Below are 14,061 nucleotides of genomic sequence, written 5' to 3'. Positions count from 1 at the left end.
AACCAAATTTGATGAATGTGCTGACTTACCCCTTGTTGTGTTTATCAATTTAAACCAACCCCCCTGTGGTATTTTTTTCTACTATTTTTGACTGAAATTCGATTAAAATGCTTAACTTACCACTTGTGTTTTTTTTTTTTTTTTTTTGACCGAAATTCGATTTCGACTGAAAAACATTTATAATGCAGGACTAACAACCCCTTGTGTTTTTTCTGTTAAATTGTTTGACTGAAGTTCGATTAAAATGCTGAACTTCGATTAAACTGCTGAACTTACCCCTTGTTGGTTTTTTCTTAAATGTTTGACCAAAAATCAATTAAAATGCTGAACTTACCCCTTGTGGTATTTTTCTTAAGTTTTTGGCCGAGATTCGATTAAAATGCTGAACTTACCACTTGTGATTTTTTGTTACAGTTTGACCGAAACTCCGTGTGGTATTTTTCATCAATTTATGACCAAAATTTGATTAAAAATGCTGAACTTACCCCTTGTGTCTTTGTGTGTGAATGGTTTGACCAAAATTTGATTAGAATGCTGAACTTACCCCTTGTGGTATTATTTTTTAATTTTTGACAAAAATTCGTTAAAAGTGCTGGACTTACCCCTTGCGTTATTTTTCGTTAAAGTTTTGACAAAAATTCAATTAAAATGCTGAACTTACCCCTTGTGGGTTTTTTTATTTAATTTTTTACTGAAATTTCATTCAAATGCTGAACTTCCCCCATGTTTTTTTTTTCTTCTTAAATTTGTGACCAAAATTTGAATCAAAAGCTGGACTTACCCCATGTTGTTTTTTCTTTAATTTTTGACTAATGTTTGATTAAAATGCTGGATCTAACCCTTGTGGGTTTTTGTAAGTTTTTGACCAAAATTTGATTAAACTTGGCCTTTTTTTTCATTTTTTTTCAATTTTTGACCAAAATTCTTTTGAAATAATGGACTTACTACCCCTTGTGTTTTTTTCCTTTTATTCTTGACCGAAATTCAATTATTATACTTACTCCTTGTGATTTTTTTTCTTTAATTTTTGACCGAAATAAAATGCTGAAATTACCCCAAGTGTTTTTTTCAATCAGCTAGTGATGAAATTTTAAATAACTTTCTTCTAATCTGATTTACATTGACATGGCAAGTGTTACTGTGAAACCTTTTTGATTGTAACATACTATTTTTGTGACATGGATTTCTCTTGTATGTACAAGTACATGTAAACACAATTTTCATCTTATACGTAATTACAGTATTTTGTACATTATACCATTGTTAACTGTTATTTATCTGACAACTTGTTGCACAAAGACTGAGTTTGCATCTAAATAAATATTTAACAATTAAAAAAAATACAAGACAATTAGGCCTATGCAATCACATAGAAACAAAGTCCTTTGTCTGCTCTTACCTTGGCCCAATTTCATAGCGCTACTTAACACTAAGCAAACTTTCGTGCTTAATGTATCAAAAAATGGTGTAAGCATATTTCACAGGTTAGCAAGAAAATTTGGTGGCCATTTTGCAAATTAACCTTTATACAGGACTTAATTCATTTTCGTGTGAGTAAGCACCGGAAGGTTAGCATGCCTTTTCATGTGCTTACGGTCAGCAGCGCTATGACATGGACATTTTACAGCAAGCTCAAAGTCTGTCATTTAGGAACTAGGCCTACATGTACAGTGATTGAAATTGTGCCCATTTCTACAAATCAGGTCAAGCTTAAAACGGTGGACACTATTGGTAATTGTCGTAGACTAGCCTTCACAGTTGGTGTATCTCAACATATGCATAAAATAACAAACCTGTGAAAATGTGAGCTCAATCGGTCATCGAAGTTGCGAGATAATAATGAAAGAAAAAAACACCCTTGTCACACGAAGTTGTGTGCGTTTAGATGGTTGATTTCGAGACCTCAAATTCTAAATCTGAGGTCTCGAAAGAGCCGTTTCTCACAATGTTTTATACCATCAACCTCTCCCCATTACTCATCACCTGAGGTCTCGAAAGAGCCGTTTCTCACAATGTTTTATACCATCAACCTCTCCCCATTACTCATCACCAAGAAAGGTTTTATGCTAATAATTATTTTGAGTAATTACCAATAGTGTCCACTGCCTTTAAATGCATCAAATATTAAGGATAATTGCAATGTACATGTAGTGACCATACAAACTCTAATCAATCATGAAACTCACAACACCAAACATCAATTAAACCTTTTGTTGAAAGGTTATTACATATTAATTGCTTTATACAAAATTTCAACTGTTTATCTGTAGTGCTGTGTTTGTTAGTCAATTTCTTGTTGGTAGCACTGGTTTAAGATTTGTTTGGCAAAGCACTGTTGATAAGGTAACTCAGTTATATTCTTTAAAATATTGTAAATTTAAATATATTGTAAATAACATAAATAAAATGATTGGAAAATAACAAGTGGTCTTGACATTTTTTGATTTGGATGTATAACTGTCTAAAAGCTTTGCACAACATTTAATTGGTATAATTGAAAATATAAAAACAATGTGCACAGTTTCACAACTTAAAGGCACTGGACACGTTTGGTAAATACTCAAAATAGTTTAAAACTTACTTGGTACCGAGCAATGGAGAGCTGTTGATAGTATGAAACATTGTGAGAAACGGTTCAATATTAATTAAATTGTTTTTTGAGAAAGGTGTCATAAATAATATAAGACTTTGGCTGTGGTTTTTTATTAGGCATCTGTTTGCATATATACATTTGTGCAACAAAAATGTTTTCAGTGATTTGTTATTGTATGCATATTTTGAGATAAACAAAGTGAGAATACTAGTCTTTGACAATTACCTAAACGTGTCCAGTGCGTTTTTTTAACAATTACCAGGAGTTGAATATCTCCAGCCAAGACAAGATGTGAAATGGTAGGTGTATAGGAGAGTATCAGCTCACCTGAGTTCATCACCCACCTTTCCTGCAGATCTACAAGATCCAACTTTCCTTGTTTGGCCACATAGTGAGAACGGAAAACAACAGTTCACATTGGTTAGTTGATTCTGTGTTTCATTGTTGAGTTTCCGAAAAAGTTTACAGTTTGCTGACTTCTTTCTGGATGATGATCTTCTCTAGTGCTTGCCTCAAGTCACTATCCAGAAGAGAAACTGGCCGGTTCGTCGCGGCATCCACAAAAACATGGACGCAATGTCCGATGGCACAAGCAGTCTGTGAGTGACTTGCAGAGTTGCTTTCCTCTTTATATAACCCTCCAGTAACATGCTGACTACTGGAAGGAAGTTGATCGATCACTTTTGCTTCTTCAGGAAAAATAGCGACCGCATAATGGACGCTAGACCGACCGATGTGGGTGACGGACAATCCAGCGAGTGCAACCTCGGGGAAGCTGATGGGGCTCCTGTAAACACATTTGGTGTCGACCATGTAACCGACAAAGCTTGATGTTTTCACGTCTGTGTTGAGACTGGCATGGTTAACGAGGTAGTGGTTAATAATGCTGTCAAAATACGAGTAATAAACCACATTGTTAACATGTCCATACTGATCATTGTCCGACCATCTTGTCTGAATTGGAAGGAAATATTTGTAGTATTTGCGTTGCCATGGTTCGTCGTCTTTACTTGTCCAGCTGTTGTCCTTCACAATGTTTCCGTAGCATCGTTGTAGTGCAATGCGATGTTTCACTCCTGACGCAGCCCAGCATTGACTCTTCATAATGTTTCCTGCAACAACCACTAGCTGGGAGCCACTACACAACGTCATTGTTTGCTTTGACTGAATAAGAGAACCCATGTTTAAAGTCAGTGGACATTATTAGTAATTGTCAAAGACTAGCCTTCACAGTTAGTGTTATCTCAACATATGCATAAAATAACAAACCTGTGAAAATTTGTGCTCAATCGGTTATCGAACTTGCGAGATAATAATGAAAGAAAAAAACACCCCTGTCACACGAAGTTGTGTGCGTTTAGATGGTTGATTTCGAGACCTCAAGTTCTAAATCTGAGGTCTCGAAATCAGTTTCGTGGAAAATTATTTCTTTCTCGGAAACTATAGCACTTCAGAGGGAGCCATTTCTCACAATAATTTGTACCATCAACCTCTCCCCATTGATCGTCACCAAGAAAGGTTTAATGCTAATAATTATTTTTAGTATTACCAATAGTGTCTACTGCCTTTAATAGGTAAAACTATTGTAACACTATGCTCCAGCGAGGGTCGACCCGATCCGGAGCATTACAATTTTAGTAACTAACTTATTGTAAATAAATTATAGCATGAGAAGCATTTGTTTCATAATATAACATTCAAAATATTTATGTGCCTAGATTTCTTGGTACTACCAGAGTGAACTTGGAGGACCCGAAACCAAGACCGAGACCACAATGTCTGAGAACAAAAGAGTCAATCAAAAATGTACGAGTGATTGTGCACCCAATGATGGTCTCATGAAAAAAAGTACTATAAACATTTTAAAAGAACCTTTTAAAACCAAAAATAACTAACACTTTCAAACAAAACCACTGGTCAGATGTCAGGTGAAACACCCATATGATAATTTGGAGTGAAAATAACCATACACAAAATTGGTGTGATTATTTGTGAACATTTTAAACATTGCAAACATTCTCTTTGACTTTGTTAACTCATAAAGCATGCCCAACATTTCAACTGACAATCTTGCCTGAACTTCTGAAGGGTCACTGTGCATGATAATGTCACCGCCTGCTAGAATTTAATTAGAAGACTCTGAGCAGAGTATGCTGGAACCTCTAGCCCCACTTGGGTGGCCAAAAGGCTAGCCTTGGTCACACGGGGCTAGCTTTCTTGAACCATTCTGGAACTTACATGGTAATATTCTTAAGTAACTCATTCAGCAGCCTTGATTGCACTTCAGATGACATCCCATCAGATGAACTTGGCTCTCCGATTGCAACATCCTCACCTAACCCTGCTGATCGCGCCAAACCAGTAAAAAACTCCAGCCAACACCGCAAAATCAAAACTCTGGTCATCAATTGTGATGGCCTCTGCAACAAGCTCCCTCAGTTAGAGTCTCTGATAGACCACCACAAAGCTGATGTCATAGTGGGTACTGAGTCCCATCTCAAAAACGCCATTTTTACATCAGAAACTACCCCGCCAGGATTTGTCACTTACCAACGAGATAGAATCCAGGGGAAGAAAGGAGGTGTGTGCATTATGGTGAAAGATGATCTAATTGCCAGTGAATGTAACATCATTACAACGGAGGCTGAATTAATTTGGGTAGAGCTACACATTAAAGGGTATAAACGTCTCATCATAGGTTCATTTTACAGACCTCCCAACTCACCACCTGCGAACATCCAGCATCTGTCGGATTCGCTAGCCAGCATCCAGTCAAAGTTTAAAAATGCGATCTTGATTGTTGGGGGTGACTTTAACCTTGCAGACATTGACTGGACCAATCGATCTGTTAGACCTTATGCTGTGGAGTCGGCAAAATGTTCTCCGTTACTGGATGTATGCAATGATTTTTTCCTGGACCAACTAGTCAAAGAGCCCACAAGGATTTCTGAAGCTGCTCAGAACATTTTGGACCTCGTCCTCTCAACCCACCCTAATTACATTGAAAAATGTAAAGTGGTTCCAGGTATCAGCGATCATGAAGTGGTTCTCTTCACCCTTAATCTTAAACCCAAACTCAACAAAAAAGTTCCAAGAAAGGTTTACTTGTATGGGAAAGCAAACATGGAGAATTTAAGAGCTGACATGACAAACTTCCAGGACAGCTTTCTTAATAGTGACCCAGATTCCCGCAATGTGCAAACCAACTGGAACATGTTCAAAGAAAAGATCAGTGAACTCATGGAAAAGCACATTCCCTCCAGAACATCTTGTGCCAGTCATAAAAATCCCTGGATTACGAGAGAAGTGAGGCGTATGTCCAAAAAGAAACAAAGCTTGTATAAAAAAGCGCGACTCTCCAACAATCCTAAGGACTGGGATAGCTTCAAAGTGCACCAGAAGGCAACTCAGAAGAAACAGCGCAAAAATTTCTGGGCCTTTCAAAATAACATGTTTGATGAAAAAGATAAATCAAATAAAGCTTTCTGGAAGTTCATCAAGTCCAAGAAATAGGACTCCACCAATATCTCATCACTAAAAGATGGCTCCAAAGTTGTGTTTGACAGCCGTGGAAAAGCTACCTCGTTTAACAGCCAGTTCAGCTCGGTTTTTACCACTGAAGACACTAAGACTATACCTGATCTGGGTCCCCCTAAATACCCTGCTGCGAATCACATCAATGTGACAACTGAGGGTGTTTCAAAGTCATTGAAGTCACTGAAAACCCAAAAGGCAACAGGCCCGGACCAGATTTCTGCCCGCATTCTAAAGGACCTCGCAGTTGAGATATCGCCCATCTTATCTCACATATTCCAACAGTCGCTGAATACAGGGGATGTACCATCCGACTGGAGGGTCGCCAATATCACACCGATTTACAAGAAGGGGGACAGAACTGCACCAGCGAATTACCGCCTAGTTTCAATTACCTCCATTTGTAGTAAAACCATCGAACACATTATCTTTAGTCATGTCATGGATCACTATGAGTCAAACAACATCCTTGCCGATGTCCAACATGGTTTCAGACCGGGCAGATCCTGTGAGACCCAGTTGATCATAACATCACATGATCTAGTCAAGTCGTTGGACAACAGAGAGCAGGTAGATGCGGTAGTATTGGACTTCTCCCAAAGCCTTTGATCGTGTACCACACCAACGGTTGCTACGTAAACTCCATCACTACGGGATACAAAACTCACTATTGCTTTGGATGGAGAACTTTCTCACTAGACGCTCCCAGCGTGTTGTAGTGGATGGTACAGCATCAGATTGGTCCCCAGTCACATCAGGGGTCCCACAGGAGACTGTACTTGGCCCTTTGTTGTTCCTCTCATTTATAAATGATCTACCATCAGACATAACATCAACTCTCCGCCTTTTCGCTGACGATTGTCTCGTCTACCGGTCAATAGCATCCATCAATGACTCTGTAGCTCTTCAAAACGATCTTGACACCTTACAGCAATGGGCTGAAACATGGAACATGAAGTTTAACAAAGATAAATGCCACACCATGCGCTTCACCTTGCTACGTAAAACATTAAACACCGAGTACAATCTCGGTGGTAGTGCTCTTACTACAGTTTCTGAACATCCCTATCTTGGCCTAACTCTTACAAGTAACTTGTCATGGCAATACCATATAGACATCATAACTGCAAAGCAAACAGGATGCTTATCAGACGTATTCTCAGAGGCTGCTCCCGGAAGCTACGGCAACAAGCATATCTTTCTCTTGTCCGTCCACATCTCGAATACTGTAGTACAGTTTGGAACCCGCACACCAAGAAAAACATCACCAAAATAGAAAAAAAAACAGCGCCAAGCTGCCAGATTCATCTTCAACAATACCACAGCAGGGACAGCGTCTCCAAAATGATAGATGATCTTCAATGGGACTCCCTTGAAAAACGCAGACAGGCTGCTAGTATCTCCTTGATGTACAAGATCCGCTATCAGCTAGTAGCCATCAATCCAACCCAATACCTCATACCCATGATCCCAAGCAGTACTCGATCCTACCACAAATGTAAATACCAAACCATCCCAGCACGTCTCCAGCTCTACAAATATTCGTTTTTTCCACGAACAGTCTTGTGGTGGAATGCCCTCCCCAGCCAGATCCTCGAGCTCCCATCCATCGGGGTCTTTAAGGGGGCGGTTGGAGCAATCATTTAGCTACCTCCCAACTTTTTACTCGCACCTTGTACAATAAAATGCACCTGCAACACTTGGCACCGCACATAAGCAGCTATCTTTGGCGTTTATATCCTGACTGAAGGACTATGCCAAGTATCGAAGTAGAAGTAGAAGTTACACAACTTGGAAGCAAGGGTTTGTAGTTTCTAATCTTATGCTATTTGTTGCTGGAACTGTCATAGACTATTTGTGCACTTAAAGCCATTAGACCCTTTCGGTAAACAGTTTTGTCCAAGGCCCACACTCTGTGTACCACAACTTCTATATCAAATAACAAACCTGTGAAAATTTAGGCTCAATCGGTCATCGGAGTCGGGAGAAAACAACGGAAAAACCCACCCTTGTTTCCGCGCGTTTCGCCATGTCATGACATGTGTTTAAAATAAATCCGTAATTCTCATTAACGAGAATTTATATTGTTTTGCTGTTTTCTCAAAAAGTAAAGCATTTCATGGAATAATATTTCAAGAAAAGTCTTTCACCATTGCCTTCTGAAAACCCTGTAAGTTATTTGTAAATCTGTGAACTTTTATTTTGTTTTCTGAACCGAAAGGGTCCAATGGCTTTAAACTAGAGGCAGATTCGTTTGAAACACCTCCATGCATTGACCATGGAGGTAGAAACTCCAGACCATGCTGAAGGTAGGCCATGGGCCCAATTGCAGAATAAAACAGAAGTAAAATTTGCTTCTAAAAAAGATGTACATAATAATAAACAAATGGCAACATCTAAGCCCTACATGGCCCTACTTCAAAAGAAAACCATCAACATTTCTTACCCTCAATGTTGTTGCTTAGCTTGCTTCTTCTTTAGGCTAGTGGGTGTTTGTTCATGTTTCATGAATCAACCTGTGGAGAGATTGCTGGGCTCTACGGTCTGATAAGGGAACTATGATCAAACAAACCGGACTTATCTCCAACACATACAGAGAGAGGGCGCTAGCAGCAGTGACCACGATTGGCGCAATCACTACTAAACTCCCAAAACCAACCATCGCTAACTTCTAAATATAAAACGGACTCACAAATTATTAAAAGTCTCTTGAAAACTGATATAACATAATTATTTCAGACAACTTAAGTTTAGATTTGTTATGATTTTTAGGCAGGTCAACCGTTGGATAGAAAGGGAAAAAAACCGGAAATTATGTGGTTTTTGTTTAAACCAATTTGCTGCCAGTTTTCGCTTCACCCACTTCCCAAGTTAAATATACCATCTAAAACGGTTCAGATAGAATCTTCTTCTTCTTCTTCTTCTTCTTCCAATACGAGTACAAGCCTCACGTGTGAGTAATATCGTACTATGAAGTGCAAAAGAATTGTGACATTAAGGATTCCCTTTCTTGAATCGATTTAGAGAGAAAACAAAATCAATGACACGCAAAACAATATTCAAAAACTTAAAAAAATTGGTTTAGCTTAGCGCCTGAAGTTTCGCATATTAGTGTGGCTAACTCTACCCTATAACGGTGGACCAGCAAAGATGGGAATAAAATAAAGATATATTGGAGCAAGACGCGAGTTTGGGGAAGATAGGCCTACTGGCAAGGAAACAAGAGAAATCATCATTTGCGTCAACTTTCAAAGTCATAATATTAGTGATCTTTCTGATTGCAATTTTCATCTCAATTCAGTAGTAAAGAATTGCCATACTAAAATATTTTCCTGATTTTGATTTTTCAGGATTCCATTTCTTGAATCGATTTAGAAGAAGAAAAAAATCCCCATTAATGGAAAGCACTACGACCGTGGCAATTTTGATGCAAAGAAAACAATTACATCCCGATTATCTATAACTACTCCGCACAAACCTCAAACATCCTTACTTGCAAATAAGTTAATTACAACGACTTTAGGGGGGAAAACACCGGAAATTACCAAACCATAAACGTCGTCTTAAAATATACTTAGATAATTTTATTTCCTTCCAAAGCCAGCCAATAGTTCGGATACAATGTATACAAAAACTTGGTTTAGTAATTCTTGAAGTACAGTAGTTGACTCCCAATATAAGAACAAGGAGGTTATTTTAAATTAGCTGGAAGAAAAAAAGGTGATTGAATTGCTATTAATCTGCCACAAACACTTATGGCCGGAGTAAAATATAAATAAAAGTAATAACTGAGATTACATTGAAAAGATAGTTTGTGTGCTTGCCTTAACACGTCATCTGTTTGTGTATCATACAAAATGAAAAATCTAATAAATATTGAAACCCTATTTTCAATAAGAGGTTATGTAACATTTGTTGGAGAACACTGTTAAGCATGTGTAGAGAAGGTTTCAACCAACAAATCTATTTGTGGAAAATTATCATTTTTGACACAGCTCAAAAACCAAACTCAAAGTTTTAGCCTCAGTGTGGTTCTTGGCGCTTTGGTTATTAAGTGTAATCATTTGAGCATTTGTTCGAGACTAGTTTTTCTTTGAAGTAGGGATAGGTTAATAAATGAAAAAAAAAAATGAAATCAGTGGAAAATTCAATGAATCGTGTTATGATATAATTTCTTAGATAAATGTACAACCTTTACACTTTGACCGAAAAAAACAAAAACCTGATGCATTGTTGTCAGATGGTTTGTTAAATGCATTATGTAATCGGCATGCAAAAAGGGCCAGCCATCTTTGTCATATTCCCTTTAAACACAAAGACAACAACAATGACGAAAATTCACAAATGTGAAACCAGACTCTATTAACTTCTAGTCTCTGTTTGACATTGCTTTCACAACTGCAGGACAGGGTATAATTATTAGTTTTACAACACAAGCACCTCAAGATTGAGGCAAAATTTTGACTTTTGTTTTTGTAATGATAAATTAAATGTTGGTTTCTAAATCCTACCTAATATTAACTCTTCAAAATAAGCAAACAATATTTATACTGAAGGCAGTTTTAAAGAAAAAAACTAGGCACTAAAGTCTAATGAGGTATGAATAAATGCATAATCTCTGAATAAATGCATAAAATTACTAACAAACATATCGTTCTTAGCCATTGAATAGTTTCCAGTTGAACGTTCAGCTCATGCAAAGTTATGAAGCCAACATGTGTCAGAAACTACAATAGTAAACATGTGATAAATACATAGCAAACATACAATGAAAACAGTCAATCTTCCTTTGTACAAAAAATACTGCTTATAAAAAAATAAAACATCAGCACTATATCAAGTATAGAAATATCCCCAGAAACAGTATTTCTTCAAGAATAATCAAGAATTCAATAATAACAAAAACCCATCTACACTGTCTCATTTCAGCTGTCAAAATTCCACGTTTTCTTTCCCTCCCTCATTCATTTCTGTCATTAAATTGCAAAATTTCATTTGACCGACTTTGCTTTGTTTTTGGCAATCAAATAATCAAAAAATAGTTTTAATATTTTCAGAAACGTTACAACTCTATTTCGCTGAAAACGTCATTGCTGTATCAATCTGAATCACATCTGATTTCAGAGTTTAAATCCAGGTATTTTCAAACAGCAAACAAACAAATATGCAGAATTGCTGGTTATTCAAGTATATATTACATTATATTTACATTTTTAGATTTATTTTATTTAAATTGCTTTTAATTTACAACCAAAGTAGAACCATCAAATCAGACAGACAAACCGTTTCTCAATTCTGCCAAAGAGAACTTCATTGAAAAACAAAATATAATCAACATTTCTACTTAGGCATGAAATTGTTTTATAAAGAAATGACTCAACCAAAGAGTGTGGCAGTCATCTTCAGGTATGAGATTTGCCGAATGTAAATATTTCTGAAAAAAAAACCTTCTGAATGGCATCCCAAACAAAGACATTGACAAGGCAGCCACCATTAACGCTCGATAGCTCAGTTGATATCGATAAAAGATCATCTTCAAAATTTCCAGTAAATTTTACGACATCAAGCTTTTATCCGTTGACTGAATTGTGATGCAACATTGAACTAGGACGATGCCTCAGACAAATTGTTGTAACTTTTCAAAAGACCAAGATAGGAACGAAAACGAACTAAGGAAACTTCCACACAAACAACAACCCCAAACACACAACCCCCCCCCCAACCCCAAAAACAAAAACCAACCAAAAAACAACAAGATAGGAACCAAACCAACTAAGAAAACTTCCATACGACCCCCCCCCAAAAAACACCCCAAAACACAACCCCTCCTCCCACCCAAAAAGGGAAAAAAAGAAAAAAAGTTTATGTTCATAATGCTACAGTGGTTTTTGTTTGAACTTAATATTTACAGAGAGAAAAACTCACATATTTCTGGAAGGGAAATCTTAATACAAAAAAACCCAGAAGCTTTGTACAATTCATTATTAATATTTACAATCAGAATCAAGAAGACTGATAAAGAATTATATGTACAGTTAGATAGAGTCAAGTAAACGTTTCCGTCTTCCTTAAACCCAAATCTCCACTCTTTTAAGCATCTTAAATTATTTAAATTAGCCTCATCCAGACATTTGTCACACACAACACTTTCCTCCTCTCTTCCTCACAATAAATATATATATTTTTTTTCACACATGAGAACATTCATCCTGAATGACCCCCCCCCCCCCCCTTTAGCTGAACTTCATAAACTAGGTGATAAAATAGTCATCAATCAAATCTACTTATAAGCATGATTTGGTTTACCAGTTAAAAAATACCATGTACAGGTATTTGTGGCTGGTTCCCCACATGTTTTTGCTCAGCATGCATTTTTTTTTACAATGGGGCACTGTTCTTTTAATGCCATGTTTCAGTATTATTTCAGGAGGAATAGGGTCAGACAAGTGTTCAAAAAAGGCGGTAAAAAACCTTACAAGACATCTACTTACGATTTCAGACAGAGGGTCTGAAAGCCAATAGTGGCACTAAAAAGGTACAAAATTATGAACTTAAAAGGCACTGGACACGTTTGGTTGTTACTAAAAAACACATATTAGCATAAAAAAAACTTATTCGGAAACAAGCAATGGAGAGCTGTTGATAGTATAAAACATTGTGAGAAACGACTCCCTCTGAAGTAACGTAGTATTTGAGGAAGAGGTAATTTCGCACTCAAATATGTGATATTGAGAAAGACTTCAGGCCTGAAGCCTTTCTCAAGCATCTGAAAGCACACAAATGTGTGCAACAAGGATTTTTTTCCTTTCATTATTTTCTTGCAATTGAGCCCAAATTTTCACAGGTTTGTTATTTCATGCATATGTTGGGAAAAACCAAGTGAGAATACTGGACTTTTTACAATTATCAAACGTGTCCAGGGGTCGACTTCACAAAGAGTTAGGATGTGCAATTCATACCACCATTTAATTAACTGGGCGATACAGTCATCAAATAGCCTGTGCGCAATCATATTCAGCCTCGTCCGAGAATTCATTTGTGGTTTTATATTACTTGCCACTCGTCCTGCTTAAGGAGAGTTTTGAGAAATCAATCCTAGGATTGGTCTGTAAGGCAGTGGACACTATTGGTAATTACTCAAAATAATTATTAGCATAAAACCTTACTTGGAAACGAGTAATGGGGAGAGGTTGATAAATAAGTTTACAATTTGAGGTCTGGAAATCAAGCATCTAAAAGCACACAACTTCGTGTGACAGGGGTGTTTTTTTCTTTCATAGTTATCTCGCAACTCCGACGACCAATCGAGCTCAAATTTTCACATGTTTGTTATTTTATGCATACGTTGATATACACCAAGTGAGAAGACTGGTCTTTGGCAATTACCAATAGTGTCCGCTGCCTTTAAGGCTAGGACTAGTCCTAAATCCTAGGATCAATCTTAAGTAAGGTAAGTTCTGTGAAATTGACCCCTGTGCCTTTAAAAGAGTGAGAATTCTCCCCGGTGATTATACTGGCAGTTGCTGCTGGATTGCCTTCATGATGGTCAGCCGATGGCCGAGGCGTCCAACCCCAAGCTCCTGGAGGTCATCCTTGCTCAGGCTCGACAGGTGCTCCCCGGTAATCTCATTCTCCTCGAAGCTACTCCGGTGTTCGCTCATGTTGAGGCCTATCAACCATAAGCCTACATCCTGTGGTGTCCAGGACAAAAAGGGCTTGGTCCGCCACTCCTCTGTATTGTTTGAGTTTCCGTTAGAACCTGCAAAGTCATCACACAAGATTTAAAAAGCTTTTTAGTAAATTTCCAGAGTAAACATTTTACTTCACCGAGTGTTAATAATAAAAAACAACACTTGATTCTGGCATTTCTTAGCGCATTAAACCATTAAACCACAAAGAAATGAGCCTTTAATAGTGATGGAGACTGTTAATTT

The 14,061-nt window shown here is 37.4% G+C and overlaps 3 protein-coding genes across 8 annotated transcripts in view; 1 reads left to right on the top strand and 2 right to left on the bottom strand.

The window, feature by feature from the left end:
- Positions 1–2,777: 2,777 nt before the first annotated feature.
- Positions 2,778–8,689, bottom strand: LOC117291732. Its single transcript, XM_033773600.1, has 2 exons — positions 8,574–8,689; positions 2,778–3,757 (listed from the first exon to the last, which is right to left on the bottom strand). The coding sequence occupies exon 2, from the start codon at positions 3,743–3,745 to the stop codon at positions 3,056–3,058; it is 690 nt and encodes a 229-aa protein (XP_033629491.1). The 5' UTR covers positions 3,746–3,757; positions 8,574–8,689; the 3' UTR covers positions 2,778–3,055.
- Positions 4,832–6,106, top strand: LOC117291298. Its single transcript, XM_033772936.1, has one exon. The coding sequence runs from the start codon at positions 4,832–4,834 to the stop codon at positions 6,104–6,106; it is 1,275 nt and encodes a 424-aa protein (XP_033628827.1).
- A 4,795-nt stretch (positions 8,690–13,484) lies between the features above and the next one.
- Positions 13,485–14,061, bottom strand: part of LOC117291430 (SH3 and multiple ankyrin repeat domains protein 1-like) — a 69,076-nt gene continuing 68,499 nt past the window's right edge. For all 6 annotated transcript variants that reach the window (XM_033773103.1, XM_033773097.1, XM_033773099.1 and 3 more), the window contains one exon: positions 13,485–13,886. In XM_033773103.1, the coding sequence (XP_033628994.1) occupies positions 13,636–13,886 (251 nt within the window). In that variant the 3' untranslated portion in view covers positions 13,485–13,635. The remainder of the gene's footprint in view (positions 13,887–14,061) is intronic.

This window comes from Asterias rubens, chromosome 6, assembly GCF_902459465.1.
Source record: "Asterias rubens chromosome 6, eAstRub1.3, whole genome shotgun sequence".
NCBI lineage: Eukaryota > Metazoa > Echinodermata > Asteroidea > Forcipulatida > Asteriidae > Asterias > Asterias rubens.
This window is presented reverse-complemented; position numbering and strand designations above follow the sequence as displayed.